Source organism: Eulemur rufifrons, chromosome 2 (assembly GCF_041146395.1).
Source record: "Eulemur rufifrons isolate Redbay chromosome 2, OSU_ERuf_1, whole genome shotgun sequence".
NCBI lineage: Eukaryota > Metazoa > Chordata > Mammalia > Primates > Lemuridae > Eulemur > Eulemur rufifrons.
Genome location: NC_090984.1, coordinates 51,282,038 through 51,301,054, shown reverse-complemented (window position 1 = coordinate 51,301,054; position 19,017 = coordinate 51,282,038). Strand labels below are relative to the sequence as shown.

Here is a 19,017-nt window from a genome sequence, read left to right as displayed (position 1 = left end):
ATAAAAGCTTCTAAGCCTTTATTCTGCCGATTAACTAATGTATCCCTGTGGCACAAGTGGAGAAAAACACTGGTTGAACCTGAGGCTAAGAGAAGGGGAGATATTTTATCTTCTGAAACCACATGTATGGAGAATCTAAGATCATTTCAATTTAATTTAAAAGCCTCCCACAAAACATCTTTTGATGCTGCCCTGGGCATTGGTACTGATTTTCATTTCTGTTTTATTCACATATTCTCAGGTCAGTGTCCATGATTCATTTTTCTTTTTGCTACAGAACTCTAATATTATGTCACATTAGTTGTGACATAAACCTGCTAAATTTTTACAACTATTTCAGGGAAATTAATCACTATGTTTTGGTATTATTTACATGGTATGTTGAGATATTGGTAGACTACACTATGAAAGCATTAACCCTTCCCTTCCACCAAAATTCGGCCTAAAATAAGCTTTCTCTTTCCGCTGAGCATCTCAGACCTGATGTGTGGCAGCAGCTGTGTGCTTGCAGAGCCACCTCACCCCAGGTGCGGGTCTGCCAAAAGCTCGGCGTTACAGAGCTGGGCTGGAGCAGTGACTTTTCTCTCCAGGTGCTTGAATTCCAGATGTTCATTTAGTTTGCCAAGAGACTCGTTTACAGTTCCTTTTCTATGGATGGGACCACTTTGGATTTGTATGTCCACCCTGTGATATTCTATAATCTGCTCTATTCTTACTTCATTGACATAATAAATTATGTGCATTTATATTCAGATATGACTTACCAGTTTGCAACAAAGTTGAACATTCTTTTAACATTCTCTTTTTTTTAAACTAAGAATTGTTTCCTGAGCAAATTTTTATAGCATGTAACCACTAATATTAATATAGCTGTACTCTGTGACATTGTGTTAAACTGATCATCTCGTTTAATACTCCCAAGTGCCCCAGGGTATATCATTGTTTCATTTGGATTCCTCTGAAAACAGAGCTTGAGACAAGGGCTCTGTGCAGGCATTAATAGTATATTTGGGAGGTGATCTTGGAGGGCATGAATGAGGGCTGGAGAAAACAAAGAAGGAAGAGCCAACATAAGGATGCATGATTTAGGCACCATGTGGGCCTCTGGGACTTAACTGTGCTTGACCTCCTGAGAACTGGACAGAGGCCTCCACAACTGTCCAGCAAAAAGGCAGGAAGCTGGGGTATTTATCCACTGGTTCCCATGACCCTCATGTCAAGGGTCACCTTCAGAGACGGGGGCTCTCCCAGGACAGAAAGCAGAGAAGCCAGGCCTTGACTGCTGGCAGGGAAGTGAGTGGACGCAGCCAGCAATGGCCCACTGCAGACACCGCAGAAGCTCCTGATATAGTTATTATGACCCCATTTTACAGAAAGGAAACTGAGATACATGGAGGTTACCTCACCTGCACAAGGCTAGTCAGTGGTAGGGCCAGGATTCGAGCATGGGCCATCTGACCACAGAGCTTGAGGCCCTAATTGCTGTGCTATTGACCCTCCCACATGGGAAGGGATGGGGATGGCTGCGCTCCACTCTTCCCTTGTGTAAAGCTTTGGGCAGTCCCTGGCACTCTGCGAGGCCAAGGCAGGAGGATTGCTTGAGCCCAGGAGTTCGAGACCAGCCTGAGCAAGAGCAAGACCCCATCTCTACTAAAAATAGAAAAAAATAGCCGGGCATGGTGGCACATGCCTGTAGTCCCAGCTACTGGGGAGGCTGAGGTAGGAGGATCACTTGAGCCCAGGAGTTTGAGGTTGCTGTGAGCTAGGGTGACGCCACAGCACTCTAGCCTGGGCAACAGAGCTATACTCTGTCTCAAAAAAAAAAAAAAGAAAAAAAGGCAATTTGGGCAGTCCATCCACCAATTCAATTTGGAACCCATCTTTGCGACATTTATTCAAATGCTGCATTTTCTCCTTTGGGAATTTATTTTCTTTTAGTTGTAACAAAACAAGAAAATGCTACTGCAATGCTGCCTCTGCATTTATGGAAGAAAGATGAGTATCTTTCATTTGAAACCACGTAGGAAGAGAGAGGTTCAGACAGTATGCCACTTGAGAGGGACAAGAACAGGGAAAAATATAGCCCACACAACTTTTTTTGAGTTCAGAAACTGCTTTTCAATTTTTTATTAAAATGTTATTCTTCAAAGAGTATAGAAATATACCTGGCAATGACTTGTTAGAAGTCAACCATCTGCTTCAAACATACATAAGAAATATACCCAACCAAATTCCGCCTCGCCAGAATTTATTAAGTTGTACATATACAATATACTATCAGGACAACAGCAAAGTGGCTACATTCAACAGGTTCTTCTAAAGTAGACACAATTTTCTGACAGATTATTTTTTCCCTTGATAAAAGATAGAACAATTGTGAAAGTTTTGGAAGATAAGCTTGGAGGACCACAACATGAACTACCAGGGCCAGGAGCTACAGATGGCATGCACACAGGGGCCAGGAGGCAGGGGCGCACAGGAGGATGTGGCAGTCCCCTGTGTCTGCGGTGAGCAAATGACGCTGCAAGGAGGCCAAGACAAAGAGGAAGGCAAACCCTCTCCAGGGGCAGGGTCTTTGGGTTCACATTCAGGATTCACAAGACACCACACCCAAGAGAAGAGAGGAAAAGGAAACTCCCTACACATCGCCTGAGCTCCCTCTGAAGACAAGGAGCCAGTGTGGTTAAAGGAGGGAATGTGTCAGGACCACTGCGTTGGGGATGTGGAAGTTTGCCAGTGAGGACACCCACTGCCTACCAAGCCTGCTCAAGGCACAAGATTGGTTCCCCCAAGTGCCATTAGCAAGAAAAAGACACCTAAAGAGTAAAGTAGAGCTGGCACTTGGTTTGTCCTCACTAAGAGTGAAGTGTCAGCTGTGGTTCAAATTCAGCCTGGTGGAATCCACCCCAGAGGGGGCCTGAATTGCTTGTGAGACTGATCAGTTGAGGACACTGCCTCCCTCTTCTACCCACGCTGGCTCCCTACAAAAACTTCACTGGGAAGGAGGAAGTGGACAGCTCACCTGGGCTAGGTATTGCCTTGGCATTTTACAATGATTAATTATTTCTTCCTGTTCTTTTCCTCCTCCGTGTCCAAAATGAAGGGAGAATCACAGTTGTACAGACTGCAAATGAGACTGGCCATGCTTGAGTTCTGGAGTCCTCATCAGCACAGAACCCTCTCTGTCAGACTCTTGGCAGTCTTTTGGGCAGAATCACCCTTCCTAATGATGTATTTTTAGCTTGGCACTTCCAAAAGACCCAGCTTACCCTAACACTGCATTTTTAAATTACCTTCTAATTTCAAAAGTTTGCATAAGATGGTTTTTCCATATACTTTAACTCATACCAATTATTACATAGCACCCTTCATGTGAGATCATGGGGAAGAGAAAAGCCTATGGTGCCATGGGCATCTCGCAGCCTGTCTGCTCCACCTATAAGCTTGTCTCTCGTTTGTTGAGAAAACACACTTTAAGGGAAAAGACATAGTGAAGAGTTTGCAGTGTTTTCCAGGCAACACTGACCATGACTGGAGGGTGCAGGTGCATCTTTCTGAGACCTTGGTGATGCCAAGAGAATGTCAGGATAATCAGAGATAAATTACCTCCCTTACCCCCAGGCACATCTACTTCCAGGTCTATCAAATAGGGTTGGAATGGTCATCCTTTGCCTCTATTCCAGGGAAAGGGATGGAGGGTATTGGGAGAAACCATGAGTCATACAATGGGGGCTTCCAAGGAAACAGTGTCAGATGCCAAGTCTCTGTCTTCTTAAAAGGTCTCCCTATTTGTCATGTTTAAATTAATCAAATAGGCATTTTTCTCTGCTCCATAATTATCTTGGGATTCCCTTAGAATGCCCTTGCTCCCTTAGAGCTCGTGGACGGTCTTCTCTCTGTGTGTGCTCTGCTGAGCTCGGGGGAGGGGGTGGTCCCCAGAGGATGCACATGGAGTACCCACCTCAAGACCCATTCAAAACTGCCTGGCTTTCATGCCCACAGAGAACAATGTGGACTTCACTAAGGACATAGATCACAGAGATAGATGTATATACTCCCTCAATAAAGAGGACACTTGATTTTGTATAGACTTCCATAGCATTCAAAAGCATTTGGCTCATACAGAAGGAATCAACTCATATTGAGTTGCAATGAGATCACACGGTCAGAGTGAAGGAAGGGTGGGCATGTGGACCCTCCCTGTCGCTTCCGGGAATTGACAATCCTTGCTAGGAATCCACCTTTGGGAAAATGCTCACTTTATTGTTCCTGCTCATCTTCCGCTCCACCCTGCCTACCTTGGGCATCTTTGTCTGGATCAGCTCTTCTGGGGTGTTACCCAAGGGGGGAAGCAGCCGCTTCTTGCTGTTTCGGGTCTCTGAGAGCCACTGAGGGGGCAACTCGAAAGGCCCAAAGCCAAATTGCAGGGAATACTTATCAGGGAATGTCTCAGGTTCCATAGGAGCTGCTGGTGCCACCTGGGATATAGAGTCCACTGTGCCTGGGGGTGGTGCAGGGGGTGCAAGCTGTGGCCCCTGCCCTCCCTCTAGGCAAGGGGTGAGTATCTCCTTGGCCTGGAAATCAGCTGAGCCAACGTACTTGGCCTCACTCTCTTCCTCATCCTCTGTGGGCTTAAAGATCTGCTGCTGCCCAATGTGGAACATCTCCAGGAGCTGGCTGCCCGAGCGCATGCTGGGCTCCAGGCTGGCATCAGCCATCCCACTCCCTGTGCTAACCACATTACGGCGACTGTACCGGTGGTGCAGTTGCACCAAGGTCCCTATCAAGCACTTGCGGACAGATTTGTTCACAGTAAGAAAGAGAACAGGGTTTGCCAGCAGAGAGACTTTAGGCAGCCAAATGGCAGTGAGCAGCAAGAAGACAGAGGTGTCAGGGACATTGAGCACAGTCTGGTAAACGACCAGGGTGGCGTAGGGCACACTACATAAGATGAAGACCATCACCATGGAGAGCAGGGTGGCGTGCAGCTCAGCCTCCCGCTGGGAGGCATAGGGGATAGAGATGGTGTTCTGCGGGGTCCGGAGTGCTGCTATGATGACCTTCTTCTTTTGGCTGGCACTCAGAGCCCGTCGGATCAGTATCAAGAAGAAGAACACCACAGCCACAGGCACAATGACCGTGGTGATGTTATAGACCAGAACGTACACCAGGTGGCCCAAGGAGTTGCTCCAGACTTCCGTGCAGGTGGACATGGCATAGATGTCGGCCACATTGGTCACTGCAAACACAGGGACACTGGCTATCACTGCATGGGCCCAGATGTACATCACCAGTTCACGGGACTTGGCATCAGATATTTTTCTCTCCAGTGGATAGAGGACTGAGTAGTACCTGCCAGATACACAAACAAAATTAATTTCACAGAAGATACTGTTTAAATTAGGGGAATCTATATTAGCAAAAGTAAGTGGGAGGGGGAAAAGAATCAAATTCTTTTATTTGGCCTAAGACGCAGAGAACTACTGGAGGAATCCAAGAAGCTGGACCTTAAATTCTGAGGACTTTGCAGTACAATGAGAAATATCACTAGACAAAAAACCCCACAACCTCTCCAAAGGAACAGAGAAAAGCCCTGGCTTCACAAGACTTCCAAGCCTCTTTCTCCATCAGGAAAACAAATAAATAATTTCAATTCATATCTAGCTTTATAATTAATTGCCACCAGGATTAAACCTCAAAGAGGGCCCTCGGTATAAAGGATGTCTTCATCTGCTGTAAAGACATCTGCTTTGCAATTTAAGGGTAAAGGGTAACTAGTAAAAATTTTACATGAGCTAGAGAAGCTTTAGGGCCATTTTCAAAGCCACTGACAGTAAGCAGTTTGTCCACTACACACATATCCAAAGCAGGCTCATGCCACAGTCTATGCACTGGATGTCATTAGCACTTAAAGCTGCTCAGAACAGAACAACTCAGTATGAAGGATGGACTCCGAGAAAGTCCTTCCACAAAATCAATTCAGCTGACAAAAGTTATGCCTACTCAATAGCCATTGTCCCCATGACAATCACTCAGTAACCCTAAGAGCAATTAGTACATCTAAAATGCTGGCACAATTAGAGTTTTGTTAAAATCAGATGAGACTTTTCTTTTTCTTCTGAGATTTAACTTCATCATTCTGTAACCACCTAAACAGAATTCCAAAGCCTCTTTGTTTCAATAACATCATTGATTTGGAGAAACTAAGTAATTCTTCAGACCCTAGAACGATGATCTGTCATAAAAGGGCTGCCACTAGCCATCAGAGATATGAAAAGTTTCTTTGCATTAGCTGACTACAGACACGTGGCTCAGCTAAGCTAATGCTGGGGTTGACCTTACAACCTTAGTGACATTCATCCACTGATGAGACCAGGTAAGCATGCAAGCCTTCCCATAACAAGTATTTCTGAGCACCACCTATGTGCCAGGTCCTGGGCCAGGCAGGCTACAAAGATGAAAAGACACATAGGAACGTCTCTAAACTCAGTGGGAAAAAAGACATGCACACTAACAGTTGTAAACAAGGAGATGACGGCTCTACTGCAGGCAGGCACAAAGGAGGTACAGGACACGGAGCACCTAAAGCTACCTGGCAAAATATCAAAGAGAAGGAGGCACTGTGGTGGAGTCTGGCAGGAGGACAAGCTGAGGGAGGATGTTCCAGGCTGAGGGAGATGGGATGCAAACACAACAGTGACCATGGATGATCGGGGGAGGATGGAGCATAGTGAAGTGTGTTCTAGATTTCTTTCTGAGAGAGGGAAAAAAAAGAGAAAGAAGTGCATAAGAGATACATGCTCTTAACATTATTTTTCTCTGATTATAGACAACTTTTCTAATCACAGCTCTACAAATTCGTGATGGCCCCACCCCACACATGAATCCGTGCCTAGGAGCACACGGCTCTGATTCCCATCGGCTCCCTGACATGCAACAAACTCAGCCTCCCATCAATTTCCACTCCCCTTGTGTGTTGGGAAACAGACCACAACATAAGCACAGAGGCTTATTACGAATAATTGTCTTAGTGTGTACAGCTCTACAAAACAATGCAGGTAGTGTAGGTGGCCTCCCAATTAACTCGCTAACTTAGTGCCATGAAACAAATAGCTGTGAAAGAAGTGAGAAGAAAGGACTGTCTTCCCTTCTTCATGTGCATTGTACTGATGCGTGCAAGCAATTTGCATCTCTGAATAATAAAATAAGAATTTACCAGCCTTGTTTTTCTACTAAAAGAACTTCTTTTACTTTTTTTTTTTCTTTTTTTTTTCTTTTTTTTTTTTTTAGTGATGGTAAAATTACAATAGTTTTTCTGCTGGAACAAAAACAAGAATTTCTTATTGTTTGTATATTTCCTTGTCTAAGACCAAGGGCCCAGAAATAACCCACAGGGATGGATCATTGCATTGCTTCCAGGTACAACAGCAAACTGTTCAGAATAATGTTTTCCCCCTCTTGTTGATCCTATTCTTAAAAAACTTTCAGGATTCATAGCAGCATTATCCCCAATAGCCAAAAAACAGAAACAACCCAAATGTCCATCAACTAGGAAATAGAGAAATACAATGTGGTATACCCCTACTGTGGAATATTATTCAGCCATAGAAATGAAGTCCTGATACACGTTACAATATAGGTGACCCTTGAAAACATGCTAAGTGAAAGAAGCCAGACAAAAAAGAATATATATTGTATGATTCTACTTATACGAAATGTCCGAAAAAAACAAACATATAAAGACAGACGTAGATCAGTGGTTGCCTAGGGCTGGGGATGGGAACGGGGAGTGACTCTAAATGGGCACAAGGTTTCTATGTGGGGTGATGGCAACGTGCTAACGTTAGACTGCAGTAATGGCTGTACAACCCCTTGAGTATACTAAAATTCACTGGCCTGTATGCTTTAAATGGGTGAATTTTATAACATGGAAAGAAGCGTCCTGGATGTGAAAGTGTGCTGCGAGGGGCGGGCAGAAGGACACCTGCCATGAACACATAACGTTTCAACACAAAACGCATTAGAGCACCTGCCGGGATGGAAACTTGAGAAAAGACTCTGACTTTTCACTTTTGTATTCCAAAGTGCAATGGCGCTCTCCAGATAGTCAAAGATCTCTCTTGTTGAACCCCGGAAGAGCCATGCAAAGTCACCGTAAAGGAGGCACGGCGAACTGGCATCTCGCAGGGCACATGCATCTTGCTGAAGGGATCCTGAAGGCCCACATAATATTTTTTGAATGAAAATTAATCGCCAACATTTAAGAATGATAGAAATCTGGGTTTTTGAAATTTCTCTTCTAAAAATAAAAAGTCCTGCACTCTGAGTCTAGATACCTGCAAAGCAATTATTAGCTGCAACTACTGAGTGGCTGACCCCTACGAACAGGAATGTGGACACACTTTCCATGTGCCACAATCTCATTCTGACCTGGTGTCACCTGACTTTGTCACCTGCCTTGTCTGGCCCTGTGTATGGTGAGATTCTGGTCCCTTCTAAAGAGCTGGAGTAGATCCCAGCAAGATCTGATGGTAAAATAACTGCAGACAACACACCTAAAGAAGAATGTGCCAATCAGAAGGGAAACCTAGAGAAAGACAAGCAAATATTGGTGCAGCCTATTCAAACACATGACAGAAATAATTCACTTAATTCTTCTTATCACCAAGGAAACTGAGGATCAAAAAAGTTAAGCAACTTTGCCCAAAGCCACCTCACTAGAAAGCAGTAAAGCTCGGAGCAGCGAAGGCAGGACTCAAACCCAGACTTCTGGCTCTAGAGTCCACACTCTTAACCACAGTGTCGAAGGGCAATGACTTCTCTCAGTAGGTTGGGGGCTTTGTGTGACTCTGTCCCCCCATGCAGCCCACATCAGGCAGCTGAATCAGGGTTCCAGGCCAGAGGCTGAAGTGACTCCACAAATCAGTGCTGCAATCAATACCCTCACAGGTCATTAAGATATTAAGTATGTTTCAAATGGACAAAGAGTGTTAAAATTTCAAATTCATCTAAATGAAGTTAAAATTTAACATAGGGTATGAAGCCAGGATAGCCAGCACTTTCCCTTCGGCAACTTTTCCTCTCTGTTAATCTTGGAATCGAAAGTACTGATGGATGCAAAATACTTTTCAATTCTTGTTTGCTTACTTAATTCTACTCTAGAATGTATTATTATCTAAACTGTACTGATGAAGTGCTAGCAACAAAGGAAAAAGGCAGGAAGCTGTTGATTACTGAGATCTTTACACTTTGATACATTTGATCAAATTGGGTATGATATGTATGATGGCAGCAACTGAGATATAAGATTCATTTCCAAATGAACATCTTTCTAAAGAGGCTGGGAAGAGAAAATAACCACCACTATATGAAACCTTGGAAATAAATCTTCCCGAGGAATTCTGGTGTTACCTGGCCAGATCCAACTGGACCATCTTATCATTTGTTAAATAACCACTGAATCATTCCCTTGTTCTTCCAAAAATGTCTTATCTTGCATCAAAAAGCCCTAAATACAAATTTATCAAGGAAATGAACAATCTACTGCAAATTGCAATGTAAATACCCCCAATTCCAACCAAGCTGAAGTGACATCATGATCCAGTAGCTCGGCCCCAGCAGCCTCACAATGTCACTGTCACCCCCAGGTCTTTTCTCAATGGTTCTATTTTCCATGGCTGCTGTTAAATCAACCTGTCCTTTGGGAGGCATCTGTTTGGGACATTCATTCTCTTTCTGTTGATCACAAGCAGACAAAAAGGCAGTGTATGGAACATGGACTAGTCATTGTTTGCTTCATGATGTTAATTTTTCAATTCACATTAAAAAAAAAAAAATTCAGTCCCTGGCTACCTGATCTTACCTGTCCAAAGCAATGGCAGGGAAGCTGAGGATAGTCACAGAGCAGAAGACTTTGTGCAAAAATTTGACGACCTTGCAGAAGAGCATGGTGTAGATCCACCAGCAGCAGTGAGGACTGGTGCTGAGGATGATGTCGAAGGGCACGCAGACCAGGCTGGCACAAATCCCCGAGCAGGCCAGGTTTTTAATGAACCTGTTGGTGACAGATTTGAACACAGTTGTGCGGCAAGTTGACCATAACACCATGAAGTTTCCTGGCCAGATATGAAAAAAAGACAAAAAAAAAAAAAGGAAAGAAAGAAAAATTCAGGTTAAAAAAACTTGTTAAATCACATTTGAGAGTTGACTGCAAAGGGTTTAATTTAAATACATATTATATTCTCAATTTATGCAAAATTATTAAATCACACACATATCAAAAAAATTTGGAAGAAATTTTAGCAGTGAATTTCATTATCTAATTTTAGGCAAAACAGCATTATTATGAAGATGGTTCCATCTCATTGGTGGATAAACAATGTGGTGGCTAGTACTTAATCTCAGGCAGTCTACTCTTACCAAGTTTCCTAATAATCTCCATGTTGTCAAATTCTGCAATAGAAACACAATGCAAGCCACACGTGTAATTTTAAATTTTCTGGTAGCCATACCTTAAAACGGTAAAGAGAAGCAGGTGAAATTTTCATAGTATATTGTATTTAACCCAGTAAATCCCAAATATAATCTCAACATGTAATTATTACTTAAAAATTATTAATGAAATAATTTTCATTCTCATTTTTATACCGAGTCTTTGAAATCCAGTGTGCATTTTCTTTTACACTCACGACACATCTCGGTTTGCTGTAGTCACCTTCCAAGTGCTCCACAGCCACATGCAGGCAGCTAGTTGACAGCACTGTGCTAGACTTTTCAGCAGAAATGAGGCAACCAACAGTCTCTCTTTGAGCACGCTCCTCTTGTGGCTTCCACAGGCCTAAAGCTCCTGGTTTGCCTCCTACCCTCCCACCTCCGCCAAGCCCTGGCTGCTTTGAGTCTTCTTTTAGTAGGCCCTCTCCTACTCTCTCTCTCCAGCCTCTCCCTAGGTTAGACTGCCCATTCCCGTGGCTTTCCATCAAAATGCTGATAACTCCCAAATTCACGTCCCAAAGGAGGCCCCTCCTCTCAACTCCAGACTCCTATTTCCAATTAAACTTCTAATTCCCCACCCCCTCTCAATCCTCACCATAGTCCGGGGGCTTACACAATCTGGCACCCACCTGCCTAATCGCATACCTCTCTTCCCCTGACTTGCTGGGCACAGCCACTCTGGCCTTTTTTCTGTTCTTGAAACACATTAAGGTCAATCCTGCCTCAGTGCCTTTGCACAAGTTTTATATACTGCTTAGCATGCTCCTCATATGCCTAGTTCCTTTTAATCCAGGTCTTAGTTTAAAGGCTGCCTTCTCAAAAAGGCCTTCTCTAACCATCTTTTTATTTTAAATACTTACTGCTTCTCCATCCTTTATACTCTATTATAGTATCCTGTTATGTCCTTCATAGTTCCTATTGTAGCTATTAATTTGTTTATTTGTTTTTTCTCCATTTCATCAAGACAAAAACCATGTCAAACTTGTTCTCTGTTATAACTCTATACCTAGCTCAATGTCTGGCACACTGTAGGCATTTGATAAATATTTGTTGAATAAATGAATTTTTAAAATAAGGAAACGGTAATCAAAACTCCCTGCAGTGAGAGAACCTGTTTTGTGTAGGCATGTCACGTAAGGATGTTCTAAGTCAGTAGTTCCCAAACCTCACTATGCCTCAGAATGCCTGCACCAGATACACTGAACCACAGCTCCCAGGTGCAGAACTGGGAACCTGCTTTTGCAACAAGCACCTCAGTACAGTTGGCTCCCAGACTAAAGTTTCGTTGAGACGGCTTTTAGACCGAGTCCACAGCCCTGCCCCCAGAGTCTCACAGGGCCCAGTCTTCAGGTATGCCGGGCAGCTACTCTACTGGTGGACTTTGACCAAGCGAGAGAGCCAGGTCCATTCAGTCAATCAGTCATGATCCAAGGACACTGCCACCTCCTGGGCACATGCTCAGAGAATGCCTTCTGGTGAACTCAACTGACAACTGAGCCACACACATTCTGAGGGAGATTCACGGGGCAGGGCAAGGGGAGAGCAGAGCTCAGGCTCAGCCATGGCCACCGCAAGGAGCTGTCCCAGCACCTCAGATGTGGACATAACTTAGTGTCGAGAGTCTCTCTTCAAACACGATATTCTGCAGCTATCTGCTATCTGCCAGACACGGTAGGAAAAACAGCCACTGTGTTCAGGTATGTAGGCCAGCTGCTTCCAGGAAATTCTCTACCAAGCTTCCTTCATATTAGTATGGGGACTGGGTGAGGTGAAACCAGCAGTGTGTATATATATGCACATTTATTCAATGAGAACGTTGTTTGGACTGATACCACCTCAGCCCCCCCCTCCCTCCCCCCACCCCGCGAGCTTTCCCGTCACCAAGTGATAAGCTGAACAATAATGATGTACGTGAAGCTCCATTGATTCGGGATTTTTTTTTTTTTTTTTTTCTGGTCTTTTCACCACTGAAGCACAGATTAAGTTCTGGCTGAAGCACCTTTCCTTGCTTAAGTTTCACAGACAGGTCTTTCAGTCTGGCAAACATTTAATAATGAAACGGCCCACTTGAAGAAATCCGCCACAAAGAGAGTGTACACATCACGGTATCTGCAGTCGTCAAAATCAGGGTGTCTGCAGTCCCCTGAGGGGGGGTCCACAAATACAGTCCTTTCTGGTTGTAAGTCAAGACCTTGAGGATTTTCTTTTTCTCTCGTCATTGTTAGTCATCGTAGTTTGGTAGGTTATGCTGAATAAAATGCCTTGAGTAATAGAATGAACAGGAAAATTCATCGCAAAGGGGGGGGAAGGCTATGGGCCAGAATCTCTCATCCATATAATAGATTCTTTTTAAACTTAACTGAAACTAATTTCCATCATTCCTCTCATACTCCTTCCCATCCATCCCTCTCCCTCCCTATTATGTCAGGCATGATTTTTTGTTGTTTTTTTTAAATCATACTTTAGCAGTACATGTATTATAATAAAGTAACAATTTGAGGTCTAAATATTCTGGCTGTAGAATACGGTATCAGATACATCATCTTGGGAACCATATTGGTAATAAAATGAACAATTTATTAGTATATACACTCAAGAATGAGGAAAGTTGTTTTCGATAAGTTATTATTGAAAAACCTGAAACTGCTATAATCACATTTTATCTCCATCTATTCATAAGACTCTAGGCAGCATCTAGAGCCTAATCCTTTTTGTTATTCAGGACCTGAACCTAGGCTGGGCACAGCGGCTCACGCCTGTAATCCTAGCACTTTGGAAGGCCTAGGCAGGAGGATCACTTGAGCCCAGGAGTTCAAGACAAGCCTGAGCTGTTAACATAGCAAGACTCCATTTCCATAAAAAATAAAAAAGTTAGCAGGGTGTGGTGGTGCGCACCCAGCTACTCAGGAGGCTGAGGCAGGAGGATCACACGAGCCCAGGAGTTGGAGGCTGCAGTGAACTATGATGACACCACTGCACTGTAGCCCAGGCAACAGAGTTATACTTTGTTTCAAAAAAAAAAAAAAAAAAGGACTCCCCAGTATAGAGAAGGTAAATGGTACCTGGAGAGCTGGAGAGTTCAAAAAGACACCATTAAGCTCTATGGACCTGGCAGAAGGAAAGCAAGGGAGAAGGGCCAACATTAAATAGCAGAGTTTCAAAGCTATGCTTCCAAAGAAAAGTTTAAATAGTTCTCAAAAGATTCTATCTTATTCTGATTTTTAAAAAAATCTTTCTTTAATCTATGTAGATAAATTTCCCAGTGACCCAGAGAGTCAGCACTGGCTAAGGAGGGAAGTAGTTTTTAGTTTGCGGGTAGTTTTTTTGTTTTTTGTTTTTTGTTTTTTTTTTTTGCCACTGGTATCAGAAGAATTATGACCACAAACAAGAATGTAGGGAAAATCCACTTGTAGCCAGAGGGGTGTGCCTGGTGGTTTTCAATACAATTTGCTCTTCCTCCTCCCAATCTAGAAGTTTGGGCCTCTTCCTCACTAATGAAGTGTCAATTTGCTGTAACCTGTGATTAAACTATCTAATACTTGCCCAACTCTGTTTAAGCTGATTGCTATTAGCAGGAGGAAATTATGTTATTTTAGCTACAATTAATTTGATTCCAGAAGTTTTTTTCTGAAATTATACAGGAAGTTCAAACTAAGCAGGAATTGAATTAACAGGAGAAGCTATGTAGTGCATTCATTAAAATTCATGGTGAATTTTAAATAATTACTTTGAATGAAAAGCATCTTATGAAATATACATCCCCAATCTAACCTTGGACATTTTCTCCTTAGAATACTTGTTCCCAGTGAATGATTTAGATAAAACATTAGCACGCTTCACTTCTGTAATACATAAGGATATATAAAGAGACTCCAACAATAGCCTCGACTAGTCAGTTCCTATGAGGTCACACAAAGGATTTTAGGTGAGCCTATAACAAATGTACACATCTTTTAGAAATAATAGTATCCCAGAAGGTAAGGCAAACTGTACGGCACAGTCAAGACAAAAAGATTTCAGCAACCAGAGCCAAATCTACCCCGTCCTTGGGGCTCTCTCATGGAAGTCAGAAAGTCCCTGAAATTACTCCCTCATGTCTCTCAACACACAGCAAGACACCTACAGACACATAAGGTAAGAGGAGACACAGTTGGAATCTGAAGTTGATAACTTCTTCTTTCTTTGATGACTTTAATTTTTTCCATATAAATCAACTAGAAAGTTATCATGGTTTCATCTCCATGAAAAGCATATTATTCCCTGAAAAGGCATGGCAAGAGTCTTGAAATCATTGGCCCCACTTAACTGTGACGGGAGTGAAATCCTTTAATAAGCACAGATTCCACTTTCCTCTCAATATGGAGGAAAGTTCCAGAGAGAAGGAGGGGAAGAGTGATCTAATTCTCTCCGTTGTTAAGCATGCTCCCCTTGGACAGCATCCAAATGAACCACGCTTGATTGAGTGGAGGTGAGATAGTTCACTGCCCTGAATGTCTGCTACACAGGCCACTTCATTAAGAGGTCCTTGCCTATATTAAATGGCTCGTGCAGTCTTTGAACCCATGGAAGCAGAGTCCATATCTTCTGTGCCAGTCGTATTGCATTTAGCCTAGAGGGGTTATTTCTCCCTTAATATATTGTAAGATTATCAAGCCTGAAAAGAACCTTATCTGAAAATTCTGTCAACCCTCATTAGCACCAAACATGGTTTTATCTCTAGGAGTTGCTTCATAAAGACTTAAATAGATGAATAAATAAAAACTTGAACTTTAATATAACTTTATCAAAATCATCAGAATTTTTTTCTGTGCACTCAGTTCTACAGGTACACCTATTGATGGCAACTGCCTTTGACCAATAAGCTGAATGTTTACTCTCTCCCTGATGCCAACACACAGTGTCAGAGCAGCTTAAGAGAGACACATTCAACAATGATGCATCACGCTGTTCTATAAATAGTCTAGTGAACATACATGGAATACCCATGCACTGTATTCTCCCACTTCCTCTGTTCCCGTAACTGGAATTATGCAGTCTGAAAGGAAAAACCATGCTGGAAATATTTCCAAAAACCACAAGGGTAAGATAATTAGAGGACTGAGGAATTAAAGTGAGCTTCAGTCCACTGGGACCCAGCATGGCTGATGTGAGTTGGAGGAATAAGGTTCGGGAATGAGAGCCTCTTATTCCTTATGATGGGACACAACGTAACAAGGACATTAATTAAAAGTTGAAAATTTCATTCCTTTTTCTATCGCTGAGTTTAGGAAGAAAAGCCAGAGGGACAGGAGGGGCTGATGGGTACAAAGCTAGGAATGGCATTCCAATTCTTCTAACAGATTCTGGGCCACTCTCCCACTACTGGGAAGGTTACGTTTCTCTAGAGCAGAGCTCCTGTGTGTCCTTCACCACCTTCTCCTGTCCCTGCAAGGAAGGCGAAGGCAAGCAGGAGAAGGGAGTTTGTAGAGTGAGGATCTGGGAGAGTCAGAGCAGCAGATGGGGCGAGAGCTGGAGGTGGCCAGATCGAGGACAGGGCCAGAGACAGATGGCCAAGGCAGGGAAGGCTCTGGAAGGAAGCGAAGGATCTGAAGGTCCGAGCAAGGTCAAGAGTAGAACACAGAGGCATTGAAAGGGCGAGTTACAGCACACAGCCCATGAAGGCCAACTGACAAAATAAGAGAATGGAATAAATGACCAGACAGAATACTAGGAGCCAGGAGCTCTGCAGGAAGGAGGTGGGGGGCAAAGTAAGCAAAATAATGGACTGGCACGTGGATAACACGAAAGGAGCTTGATAACTGACACACTTTGGTCTAGACCCAGAACTTAGATATGGTTCCTTTTGAGGCAAGAACTAAGCCATTAAGTTGTGTTTAAGGGCCTTGCAGACGTAACATGATTTGGGAAATATTAATACTTATCCGTAATGAAGCGCAGGCAGGTGAGCAGAAACAACACCTTTTGGAAAGCAAATCCTAACACTTTTCTTTCTCTCTTTTCCTCTTCTGCCCTCCCTCAGATAGTAACAGAAGATGGAGAGAGAGGAAGAGAAGAGGGGAAAAAATCAGAAGAAAAACAATAGGGAGAATCGTTTCAGTTCCATGTATCTCTCCATGCTAAGCTCTATTTTGTATGCCTATTTCCCAGAGACTTTTTAAAACAACAGAGACTTCCATTAGTCACATTGCTGAAAACCGGACAAAAGGTTTCTTTGCTTTGTATCATTTTCTAGGAATCCAGGATTCATGATAATGATGATCATGGCCACGGTGACACAGATAAACAGAAGGAGAATTCGCCTAACATTTTAGCAGTTCATGAATAATCAGCTTCTGACTCCTGCATTTTTCCTCTAATATGAGTTCATTTGAATAACACTGAGTTATTTACCATGTAATTTTCCTACTGGTTCAAAATAAAATCAGCACAAAATGCTCTTAGCCTGTTTAAAGCACTAAGATCAATGAGGAGATGTGACCTCTTATTTTCCCATTATAAAACAAAAGGCAGGAGGAAAGAATTTTCTATCCTGTGAGATATTGATTTTCCACTTTGTGGGTTTGTAAAATACTGGTTTTCACTGTGCAATGAATGTCAATGATTCAATGTAGATGAAGCAAATAAGGTAAAATATAAAATCTGTTCACTTTCATTAAGCCACGGTTTCCACTGGTCTTGTTCTTGACATTATTCTCATAAAGGTCTACGTATGCAAATGCCACAGCTGAAGACAGATCACTAGCTAATAAATATGAGCCAACAAATTTTAATATTACCCCAACTAAGGAAATAAAAGAGAGCACATATGCAAAGATCAGTGACATGCTACAACTTTCAAAATTATCTTTCCAATACAGAAATCTGAAATTCTTTAACAGGAGTAAGAAGGTAATCTACAACACCAAATAGATTTTATATACTCATATAAATAGTATAGAATAGAAGGAATCTGGAAGAGTCATCTACACTTCTTTATTTCCAGATAAGATTATGTAAGTCTTATAGAGAGAAAAGATATTTTTGCTAATTATTAAGATGTCTGGCAAAAGCAATATCCTAAGTCCTCCCCGCCCCCCACCTTGGTAATCAGGCTTTAAGAGGGTCAGTGGTCTCCACCTCCTGGTATTCACATCCCTGTATGGGCCCCTCCCACAGTGAATGGAGCCAACCATGTAAACAGAAGGACATGGCAGAAGTGGCAGTGGGACTTCCAAGGCTATGTCATAAAAGACATCACCACTTCTGTCTTAATCTCTTTTGAATCGCTTGCTCTGGGGAAAGCCAATTGACACACCTTGAAGAAACCCAAGCCGTCCATCAAGAGGCCCGTGTGGTGAGGAACTGAGGCCTCCTGCCAGCAGCCACGTGAGTGACCAGCTCGGAAGCAGATGCCAGCCCCACTCAAGACTTCATTCAGGTGACTGCAGCTCTGGCCAATGTTTTGACTGCAACCTTATGGGAAACCTGGAGCCAGAAATACCCAGCCAAGATGCTCCCAAATTTCTGATCTACAGAGACCATGAGAGAGAACAAATGTTTGTGGCGTTAAGCTGCCATGTGTTGAGGTATGCCACTTAGACACATCGCGTACTCTCTTACTTCTCTCATCTACAGAACGGGAATAAAATTTACCTTGCAAAGCTGTTGTATTAAATGAGATAACATAAAAAGTGCCAAACACTGCCTCACCCCCGGTAAGTGTTAAATAACTGTAATGTTATGTGAGCATCATTATTTGTAAACTTTCTCTTACTGATCATCATGTAACTACAAACTAAGGAGACCTATTTCTATAAGTCATAAAAGGCATCAAGCACTCACTGAGCAACCATCAAATAATGTTTCTTCAGAGTGGTAGATTTCATGTACCCTTCTCTTCAGAAAAAAAATTAAGGTCCTTTAAACTGTTCTCCTAGACCCATGTCTGTTAACTGTTGAGAGTAAATCTGTTTATTCTCTTTGACTTTCTCAGAAGTATAATGAACACCAAAACCCAAACAATTCATCGTCCTTAAAATAAGTTCATCAGCCTGACTTCTTTCCATCAACAGTAAGATTAATGAAATCAGAAAATATAGCTATTCAACTGGCAAAATGTGTTTTGTCCTGAGAAGTGGCTGTTGGAAAGAGCACAAAAGCCACCGCGAAGGCACATGGGCCACTAGCGCTGCGGCCAGTCATGTGGGATGGCAGCAAGAACCCGATGGGTGGCAGCATCTGCTTCACCTGGGGAGAACCTTAACCAGATCATTCCAAGGCCTTGGTGCTGGTCCCAGGTGGACATTAGAAACTCCCAGTAACACTATGTCCAGAGTATGTTCTAGTCGTTTTCCTGCTACTTTGGCCACTTCTCAGTGTCTTTTTCTGGCTTCTCTTCCTTCATCAGGGCTCAGTCTTGGCCCTTCTCCTGCTGTCCTCTCCCCCAGACTATGCCAGGTGAAATTTTAATGACTCCCATGTTTATTGCTTCACCTTGCTCTTATCTGAGCCACAGACCCAACCATCCACATGCCAACAAGATATCCA

The 19,017-nt window shown here is 42.9% G+C and overlaps 1 protein-coding gene across 2 annotated transcripts in view; it reads right to left on the bottom strand.

The window, feature by feature from the left end:
• Positions 1-2,098: 2,098 nt before the first annotated feature.
• GPR176 (G protein-coupled receptor 176) overlaps positions 2,099-19,017 on the bottom strand; it is a 97,699-nt gene continuing 80,780 nt past the window's right edge. Inside the window, exons 2-4 of one of the 2 annotated variants that reach the window (XM_069461712.1) lie at positions 10,395-10,452; positions 9,863-10,054; positions 2,099-5,352 (exon numbers count right to left, since the gene is read on the bottom strand). In XM_069461712.1, coding sequence (XP_069317813.1) covers positions 4,230-5,352; positions 9,863-10,054; positions 10,395-10,452 — 1,373 coding nt within the window. In that variant the 3' untranslated portion in view covers positions 2,099-4,229. Of the gene's footprint in view, positions 5,353-9,862; positions 10,116-10,394; positions 10,453-19,017 lie in introns of both variants that reach the window. The other variant, XM_069461702.1, reaches the window with a different exon arrangement.